We start from the raw sequence: 10,564 nt of genomic DNA, 5'->3' as shown, positions 1-10,564 counted from the left end.
GGACTTGACATGCAAAATGGAGTCCAAGGAACAGTAAAAGGGAAAGAATCCTGTGCTGAGGGGTGGGCGACCAGCTTTCGCTCACAAAATAAATGCCAATTCAAGTTGTATGCAGAGCTAAATTTTGATTTTTTTTCATACTGAAACTTGCACCTTGGGGAAGTCAGCAGGCCGTCTGAAAAGTTGCTCTCAAAAAGGTTGTATCCTTGGGGCAGTCCCTCAAGAGCACCCTTGCTAGCTTTGAACCTGGATCTTGCATATCAATGCAACTCCCAGGCTGCCTTTTCAGTATAGCAGAGATTTCAATCATGCGTAAATCATGCCTTTTCCTTCCTTTGGTAACTACCGATTGCTGTTCACAACAACTGCCCTCTGTAGAAAAGCAATTGAGGCTCATTTTCCTTGCAGTCCTGCCAACAGGCAACTGAGTTTTGGTAAACTCTCAGAAACACTATTTAGAAAATGGGCTGTACTACAGGAAGGCAAAATTCTATCTTAAAAATAGAGCAGGACCCAGATCTCGCACAGCTGAACTGCAAATTGTGAATTCTCCAATGATTTCCCCTGCCCCTATTGTATCAGAACACATGACCCCATTTGTATAGTCAGGACAATTTTTACTAAGCACAATAAAATTAAGAATTTAACCACAATATATGCTGAAGATTATTATATAAGCTTTAAAAAATACAACCAATTTTTAATGTATTTCAAAAATATCAGCCCAAATAAATATTTTTTCCTGTTTTGTTTTAAATGTACACTTTTTTTTCATTCTGGTCACTAGATGTTTAAACATTTTTTTTCATTAAGCTCTTGTGCAATAAACACCTTAACAGCACTAATGTACGGAAGGCATGCTGCTCCGGTTTCTTCTGTGGAGATGCTCCATTTTTGTCTTATTTTCCTAACTACTGCCTACATGAAGGTGTTGTGTACACACAGGTAGAGATGAGAACCTTAACATGCAGTCATGGGGAGAAGTAGGTTGGAAAGGTGAGAAGGCAGCGCGGGGGCAGAGTTTTGGGTTGCTGCTAACCCAGCTGGAAGCAGGAGAAAGCGAAGAGCTGGTGAGCCAGGACAGCAAGAGGCAGTCTTAAGGGGTGAATAGCTGACCGATTCGCCAATGCCCAGGAGGAATCAGCACTCTGATCACAAAGCACATTGGCATCCAGACCCCCACCCCCAATCCAGTCCTTACTGCTGGGCAAAGCAAATCCCAATTTATGTGGTTTTAAGCAGCTGGTTAGTTCAGGGTTGCTACACTCCTACATGAAACGGGTTCAGGCCCTCTAAACGTCCCTTAAAGTTTCAGGGGGGTTTTAAATCTCAGAAACCTCTTGATAACTGCATGCCAATACAAAGTTCAATTCTGAAAGCGACTTTTTTGGGGGGAATTCTGCATACCTCTTTTGCCTGGTGCGGATGCAATGTTTTTCAACCTGGTTAAGAGACAGCATGCTCTGCTGGCCACCTTTCCTCTACTTTTTCATCATTAAATTGTAGTGTGCACTAATCTAAAAGCTGATTGGTCAGCTTTTAATCAGGGTTCAAAACTGGCTCACACGCTTCGATTACAAGAAACCTGGCTTAGCATACTCCTCAGTGCAGAAGTAATTCCACATTTAACACTGAGCGGGGAAGCAAAACGCTGTGCAAGCTGGCAAACAGCTCCTGTGCTGTTAACTATATTTAATAGAACAACAGCAGTTGCTTATAGATGGTTGTCAGCTGAATTCATGGGGCCCACTTGTTCTATGCCACATCTTTAAAAAAGGAAGGCACAAAAAGACCCTACTCACAGGTGCCTTGCAAAAGCCTGGTTAGAAAAGTTCTCAGATTGGGGGGAAGGGGGGAAACAAGCACCACCTCACTAGAACAGACAGTAGCACAAAGACAGGAAGTCAGGCACAAAGTTGCAAACACAATCGGAGATAGCCACACAGATGCAGGAAAGGACCACACACAGAATGGTTTCCATACAATGTAGGGATCAACTAAACTTTCTCGGCTCTACAGCATATTGGGTGAAGGATTGCTGCTGTTGTTTTTTAGGCTTTTCTTGCTTCTACAACCCCATGAATTCTTGGAGGGGGGGGAATCAATGGGGGCATGCTACTGGTTCCTTGACAGCCCCCTGAACTATCAAGATTGGTTCTAAAGTTTGTGGGTCTGTCAAGGATTTTGTCCTGTTCACACAAGTTGCTCATGTATATATTCAAGCACAAGCCACTCTCAGTGCCATCCTAAAGCAGAGTTACACCTTTCTAAGCCCACCAGCATCAACGGACTGAGAAGAGTGCAACTCTGCTTTGGATGACACTGCTTGTGTTCGCAAACGAAGTACCAATTGAAAACACAACTGACGCAGAGGTGACCCTGGCGGGGGTTCCTCACACCTAACAATAGTGCTTTGAGCAGGTATCTAGAGCCAATGATCTAGCTGCAAATACAAAAGATGGATTTTGTTCAGCTAAGGCATAACCAACTCTGGGAACAGAAGTTCAAATCCCAGACTGAATGCCCACATGGTCGTACCAGATTCTCTCTGCCATACCATCTACAGTGCCCAAATACTCCTGGCTTTGGGAGAGTATCTATGTGGAAGGCTAGTGTACAAGAGCAATCATACGTCAGAAAAGCAAGGGGGAAAGCTGCCCCTGTTTGGTAATCCTCTCCCCTTTCACAAGCACAGGAGAACAAGCGCCTCCCCTCTTCTTTCCCCCCCCCCCGCCCCGCAAAAGGTATGTGTTTGAAATGTAGGATGGTTAAAAAAGAAAGTGGAAGCAAACCAGACAGAGCAGACACCTGGACACAGGTGCCAGGACCAGACGTGACAGGCAATATGGGGCTCCCATGACATAAACTGTCCCCCAAAGCCGCCTCCATTAGTCATCAGCCATGCCCAGTGAGTTTCGTCTCATGACATGAAGTCACTGCACTGTGACTTTCCCCAGCCCAGCTAGCAACAGGCCATGAGATGGAACTGGACCAAGGGGAACTCACGATGTGAGGATGTCGCAGCGTGAGTATTCCCAGACATTACCAGGAAGGGAGGGGAGGGGGGCTGGCTACCAGGATCCTGTTTTGGGCTTGCCTACTGCAGCACCAAGTTCTGCCCCTGAGCATTGCCTTTCATACTGTGCTACCTGGTAGCTCCAGTCAACAAGCAGTATGAGAGTTATCGGTACTGGCTTTTTCCTTGGTTAAGACTTGGGGCAGTTATCCAATTGTGGAGGGAGACTGCAGTGAAAAAGGCAGGAAATAAACAAAGGAAAGCCAATCCATCCTTGACAAACTGCAAGATGCAGCCAAGTGATGGATGGTTGCTCAGCATGCTGCTGTGGTGCTGAGTCCAAAAAGTTAATCCCACCTACTTTCCCCAAAGCCTTGCCCACACCATGGTGTCCAAAAATGTGAGAGGGCCTTGTGGTTCCTTCATTTATTTAGGATCAGGGCAGAGCACAAACAGCGTTTCTCTACACTACCTTTTAGAAACCCTGCCTTTGTCTTGCTAAAATCAAGCAGCAAAGTGTCTATGCAAATGTTGCCTCACTTTTACTTAAGGAGTTCAAAAAGTGCAGCATGTGATAAGAAATCTCCCTTTTTGAATGGGACTCCTTTTCTTCCCCTTCTAAATAATAGTGCAGCTTTTGCATCAAATTTCCAAGAATTCTGAAAACACTAAACCTAACGCCCAGCCTTGAAGCATTCTCTGGAAGGTCAAGAAACTTTACATTCAAATTCCAGAACTCTGCCTCACATAATCACATTAAACAGAGGTTTTTAAATATATACACAGGTCATTTGGTAACTCTTGTCAAACTGTCACCTTTCCAGCCGTGCCAACAGCCTTCCAACACAGAAAACAGGACAAGGATGTTGAAAGGCAGGAAATAAAGGGAATTTTTGGTCCCCTCATATGGCATTCCTGAAAAGTGATGACCAGCCAGCCCATGTCACGTGCTGCTGAATGTAGCCAAGGGAGCAGGAGTGGATGAGATGCAGCTTCCTTGGTAATCTCGTTTTCCTCAGGCAAACAGAAAGAAAAAGGAAAGCAAAGTCTCCATAGGATCTCACGGATTCATCAATGTTAAATTGGTAGCTTCCGGCAGAGTCTGCAACACGGGGAGGTCTGCTACATCCGCTCAGCGGTGAGCTGCGGTTCCAGAAACAACCATAACGTGACGCTACGGTAGAGGTAGTAAAACCGTTGAAAGGCTTGGCTTTTGAACGCAACAAATGTGAGCAATGAGACGAGAGTTGGGGAACAGCACATGGCAATGCAGAACCTGGGGCTGGCTACACCGGGGAGGGCAAACCGAGCCCAACCTCTGAAAAGCAGCATGCAAAGACACACAAAAATAAAATATAGTCCTGCTCCAGTACATTCACTCTCAATGCCACCTGAGTGCAATAAGGATTTAGAGAAATTGGGCAATTCTGAACCCCTTGAGAGCTTACCTCTACCTCACACAGTGCATTATTTGGGGCAGCTGCACAAGCTATTTTGTACATTGTCGGAGAGAACCCAAGGGTGCCCTTTTCATTGGCATTTTCTTTTTCTTTCTGTATTTCCCATGCTGCAAAGCACAGTAAGTGGCAAAAATCTGTAGGGTTCCTCTTTCCCTCTGGGAAAAGCAGACTATCAAGGCATGGAGCTCGACATTCAAATCCTAAAAAGAGACCCCCTTTGTGCTTTCAACCATTTGGGAACAGAATCAGATACAATTCCATCATTTCCTCCCCATTCCCTTCCATCTCTGCCAGGAGCTGCTGTTAACTCAACAACCACTTTGCAAAGAGACTCTGTGAATGGAAATGGGGTTTCTGTTGTGATATCTGGGCAGCCAAATTCTTATCTGTTTAGATTTTTTTAAAAGAATGTAAAATGCCATTTCCGCCCACTCTTATCCCCTTCTAAAAAAAAAAATCAGGTTTGCTATGCTTCCAAAATCAGAGATTTTTGCAGCTCACTTTTAGTTTGCAAAATGCGCACATGGGCTCTGGCTGATCACTCCCCCCAGCACAGTGTCAGCCTCATCCCAAGTAGACACCTTAATGCTAAAGAGCTCCCGCCCTGTAAAGAAACAATTCCCTGCTCTGTCACACAAGACACAATGGTTCCATTAAACAATGATTTAGAAGCTAACAGCATCCTCTTTTTTTTAAAAAACAAAAAAAAAAGATGTGTAGAGATATTTTCAAAGTCTCGATGAATGAGAAGGGCTTTGCAAATTCTCAGGAGCCCCAAGTGGGTGCTTCTATACCACCATAAAGACTATGCTGACCACGGAAGAGGATGAACAGCCAACAACCATAGATGAGCAGAGATGACTGCTGAGCGAGACGAGGTGGCACGGCAGGCTGGACACGGCTAAATTTTATACAAAGCACTGGGCACATAATCAAACCTGAGCACGGGGCTGACCCCCCAGATGGGATCCTGAATGTACTGCAATTTGAGAAGCTCGGCCAGATACTGCACCACTTTGCCGTCCTCACTGGCGAGCCCCAGGTGGGTTTTCAGAAAGTTCAGCCGCCGGGACACCACGGACTCCTCTGTTTCGCCCTCTTTGATAGGGAGGTGCAAATGGTGGCAGAAAGCATACAGGAAGGCCTTGGAGCACAGCTGGGTCAAGACAGTCTGGACGTGCATGAAGTAAGTGCTTCCCCGCTTGATCTGCGTGCGGTGGTCAGCAAGCCGGGGGACCAAAGTCCCTCTGTAGGGGGGGCACCGGAGGGTCTTACTGTCAGCATCTAGGATGCTGACATACCGGTTGTACCGGCTGAGAGAGTGCAGCATATTCAGGCCAGCTGGAGAAGATGCCCTGGAAGGAAAGAGCAAAAGCTGTTATTATTGTAAACTGCAAACTGGAATGCATAGGTAGAAAGGTGATATATCAATATAGGCAATAAAATAAAAAAGGATATGGGTAGTGGTTAGAGGATTGGACTATGGGGTGGGAGATCCAGGTGTGAATCCCTATTCTGTCATGGGAGCTCACTGGGTGTCCTTTGACCATTCCAATTTGATGTTTATGGTTTACTCTATGGACACTAGTTCAAAAGGACTGACAGACAGCATGGTGTGGCCGTTAGTGTCAAACTGTGATCTGGGAGACCCAGATTTAAATCCCCATTCTACCATGGAAGCTTGCTGGGTGGCCTTGGGCCAGTCATACACTCAGCTTAACCTGCCTCACAGGGTTGTTGAAAGGATAAAAACTGAGGGAATGAGAACAATGGAAGTCACTTTGGGCCCCCATTGGGGGACAAAGACAAGGTATAAATGAAGAAATGCATAAACATGGAAGGGTAGGGTTCTGAAAAGGATAGCCATGGAGAACATGCCTGAAAGACCTGGTATGATGTAGGGGCAAAGAACACTTTAAATCTCACTTCCACCATCTCTCTTCTTGGCATCTGGAACCAGGAAATAACATGGCTGTACTAATGCCCCGACCCCAACTGTGTTTACAGGGAGGAATCAACCACAGTGCCTAATGACAGTCACCTCGGTGGGCTGAAGTTTTTATATTTAAACTTTTGTATGGGGTGGGGGAATGTCTGAGGGCTTCTGATTAAGTACAAGAGCATCCAAGGGTGTTGTTAACACAAAGCTGCCTATCATTTGCTCAATGGCAGAGGCTGGCCTGAGGACTGGGGGACCAAAGGATACCTCAGCATTAGGAAGAGCCTGCTGACAACTGTCATTGCTCTAAGCTGCTGAGTATACACTGCGTTGGCAGCACAGCATGGTCCTACTGTGCCCTGAGACAACTGTCAGAATGAATTAAATGGGAGGACATGCTTGTTCTCATAAGGTGTTTTGGCATACAGGTGAAAAGTCCCCACCAACCATAGGTCTGCATATATACAAAAAAATCAAGTAGCGGTGGGTCTGGAAAGTTATGAGTCTGCAACAGCTGGTAAAAAATCTGCAATGGCCCAGTTCCTATGTCACATGTATCCACTTGTTTGGGAACTGTTAGGGAGACTTGCCTGTAGAGCAAAACATATTATGCAACATAGTCCTATGTGACAGTGAGGACAAAGAATGCAACACATGTAGCAGTTACTACATTGGACTAGGATTCAGGAGAGCTGGGTTTGAATCCATATTCTGCCATGGATGCTTTGTAGATGACTTTTGGCCAGTCACATGCTCTCAGCCTCACCTACCTCACAGGTTGTTGTGAGGATAAAATGGAGGAAAGGAGAATTTTGTAAGCCTCTTTGGGAGAAGGGAGAAAAGTGGGGCATAAATGAACAAAAAATTTAAAAATAAACAAAGTGAAAGCTAGTTTTGGACAGCTGGCCCACAGCATTTCTCAAATGTGGCCCCCATCCCCCAAATATGATGGGATAAAATAGGCTGATGCACCTTGGGACTCCATCCTACTAGCCACATTTGAAAATCGGCAAGTGCATGATGAATGCCCTGTTTTTGCACTTCCAAGAATGCAACAAAATTGGGAGGGGGGATGAGTTCTTGGTGGGCTGCCATAGATGGTTAGTAAGCTGTCATCAGGTTTGGAGGGGGTGTTCAACTCATGCAGGCCTGCCCTTAAGAGTACCTAACTACAATTTTGTGCTGGATTCTTCAAATATGCAATTAGGCCTTTTCTAGAAAGAGAAGATCTAGATAAAATATGAGTATTTTTTACCTTTGCAATCCAATCAGCTTCCACTTCTGAAAATCCGCAATGTGTAAAGGCGTAGTGGTCCAGTGCTTCACAGGTTTAGAATACGCTCCACAACTGGGGACAAAAATGGAGAGCGCCGTGACGAGTTTCTCCACGGCCCCTTTGTCTTCCGCCAGCACGATCAGCGTCCTGCCACTCAACAGAGAATATATCGCTGGGTGAGCAAAGGGATACTGCCGGATGAACCGCAAGGCGTTCTGCCCAGCTTTCTTCTTATGCCTTTCTCCTGGCTGGCCAACAAGGGGAGCAGGAGAAGGGGTCCTGTCTGAGCTTGTGGATGCTGCACTGCTCATATAGCTGGTGGTCGAGTCTGAACATTTATCCAAGCTCATTTTACTCGTCTCTGGGCTGCTTGTGAGATAATGTGGATCCAGCTCGTATGTCAGGAGGCCTCCCAAGACACCATCATGGGAAGAATAGTCTGTAAAGTTCACACGGAATTCCTGATCTGCCTGCCGGTATGGTCGGGGTGGGATGCTGACCACCCCATCGTCGTCACAAAGTTTGGGGGTCAAGTTAGGCAAAGGATGACTAAAACTTGGGCTCTCTTTTCCAATGCAACAGGCAGAGTCTGCAGGAAGTAGGTTTTCAGGTTCTGCATTGCCTTCCACCTCTCCAGCATGGTCTAGATTTAAACCAGGGCTGAAGCGAAGACTTTCATCTTCTTCGTCTGCATAAGGCTCTTCATTAATGGCACTTGGGTAGCTTGCTTTAAAGTCATCGGGAATCAGAGCTTCTGAGGGACATGTACTAAGGACTTCGATGCTGTCCTCACTTATGGTCCTCTTACTGACAGCTTTGCTCCTCACTACCTGCGGACTTGGGAGGGGCTGCGGCAAGATGGCCTGGCCATCTTGGCCAGATGACTGAATGAGGGCAGCCACAGACTTCTCTGTTCCTAAAACTTCAATGCTTTCGCCGCTACTGACACTTCCTTTAAGGTCGGCATCAAGGTATCCAAGATTATCCTGATGGTCATATGGGATCGGTTCGCTGCCTTCTGTGCATCGGGTATCTTCGATTTCTTGATCCATCTTAATGGGGACAGACTCAACACTGGATTTATAAGCAATTGAGCTAGTTAAGGTTTTAGGAGCAGGACAGACTTCCAAATATTTGGCATCTGAGGAGTCCAGAGGAGATCCCTGAAAGGCATTTGACTGCTTCTCAGGTGGCCTTTCATCAACAAGGAATATATCTTCAAAAAGGAAGTTGGTAATTGTTTGCTGTTTCAAAAGCGCTCGGCTGATCTGATTGGTTAGGAGATAGCAAATGTCACCTCTGAACATTTTCTCAATTTGATGCAACTGATCTAGTGTTTGGGTGAAAAAATACAAGTCACACAGTTCTTGAAGGGTTTTGAGTTTCTTGTCAAAACATTTGGTGGATTTTGCCTTGATAAGCTTTGGGGTGTAAGAGGCCCGCCGAGGATGCAGGTTCATTTCACCAGGTTCATCAGGCTTTGAGGTAGTAAATCCATGTTCCAAGTTGTCTTCTTGTTCCAGTGAACACTCTGGCTTGTAGGGATGGAAATCAGAATCTTTCAGCTTACTGTAAGGATAGGATCTGATTTGTTTTAAAAGATCTTGATGCTCTATGATGGATTTCTCGACACTGGCAAGTTCGTTGGCCTTCTCAATGGCTTGTGTGGTGTAGTACCCTTTCTCATTGTTTTTCTTCTGGATCTCTGTTTCGTTGTGCAAAACAGTTCGAGTGTAATCTAGGTCTTTCAGCTTCTTTTCCAGTTCGTTTGCAAAGGCTTTCCGGTTGCCAGTCTTTAAGCATTCTGAAGCTTTAGAGAACTCCACCGACAGCTCTTGAAACATCAGCATGATTTTGTGCTCATCGGCAGAAATATAGGCCATGCAGAAAGGGCGGACGAACCCTCTAGCTTCAAGGTCATAAAGAGTCAGGTGGTGCACGTAAGCAAAAGCTCCTTCCTTGGAATCCCCCAGCACGACTTTTGAATCTTCCACAAAGTTCAGCTTTGGGTATGGACATCCAGGTGGATGCCCCACAAAGGAAGCCTGATAATCCACAGACATGATGCGAAGGGAAAAATAGTTGAGATCGAAGGTGCCGGAGACTTTGGCGTCATCTGGGATGGTGAGCAACGGCTGAGGCCCAACCTGCTCTGAGAACTCTGAGATGAGAATGAAGTCCCGGCTGAACTTGGCACCAGAGAGCTTGGACCAAGGGTTGGCCCCATGGCTGGGGAAAGGGAAGAGTGGCACAGAGTACTCCTCGGGCAAGGGGGGATCGTTGTAGGCCTCCTCCTCGTCCTCATCCTCTTTGGTAAATGCCACCACGTCCGGGGCACTAATCATATTTCCGGGTGGAGGCAATGGCAGGGCATGAGCTGAAGGGGCACTTCTCTCCTTCCTCTCCCCTCACATTAATCGAGAAGCTATTAATGGAGGAACTGTCCCCCCGCCGCCGCCCACCAATCTAGGGAGCCCCTTGCCCCCTGTACTCCCGCCTTGACCTCCCTATTAGGGGGGAGGCACTTGTCTTACAGCTAAGAGAGAAAGGGGTCAGCCCTCTGCCCCAAATGAGTCTGGGTGTGGGGCCAGCCGCTTCATTTGAGGGTCATTCTCCTCCCCCACCCTCTAGGGATTTAGCTCGCGCCCCCTCGCCCCCCACCAACTGCTAGCCTCCCTCCTCCTCCCTGACTAGGAAACGGGACTTTCACCGCCTCTTCCTGCTCTCTCCATCCATTTTACCCCCCACCTCAAAACCCGACAAGCCCGGGCGCTAGGACCAGCCCGATCCCCCGCCGCTGCCCCTCGCCGGTCTCTGCCCTTCCTTTCGTCCCGCGCCTCCGCCAGGAACCATCCCTTCCCCCTCACAGCCGC

At 46.9% G+C, this 10,564-nt stretch overlaps 1 protein-coding gene across 1 annotated transcript; it reads right to left on the bottom strand.

The window, feature by feature from the left end:
• Positions 1 to 600: 600 nt before the first annotated feature.
• On the bottom strand, positions 601 to 10,300 carry SMCR8 (SMCR8-C9orf72 complex subunit). The gene is made up of 2 exons (XM_054995573.1): positions 7,671 to 10,300; positions 601 to 5,831 (listed from the first exon to the last, which is right to left on the bottom strand). The coding sequence occupies exons 1-2, from the start codon at positions 10,034 to 10,036 to the stop codon at positions 5,378 to 5,380; spliced, it is 2,820 nt and encodes a 939-aa protein (XP_054851548.1). The 5' UTR covers positions 10,037 to 10,300; the 3' UTR covers positions 601 to 5,377.
• Positions 10,301 to 10,564: the final 264 nt, after the last annotated feature.

Source organism: Eublepharis macularius, chromosome 12, assembly GCF_028583425.1.
Source record: "Eublepharis macularius isolate TG4126 chromosome 12, MPM_Emac_v1.0, whole genome shotgun sequence".
NCBI lineage: Eukaryota > Metazoa > Chordata > Lepidosauria > Squamata > Eublepharidae > Eublepharis > Eublepharis macularius.
The sequence above is the reverse complement of the archived record's forward strand: the minus strand, read 5'-3'. Positions and strand labels throughout refer to the sequence as shown.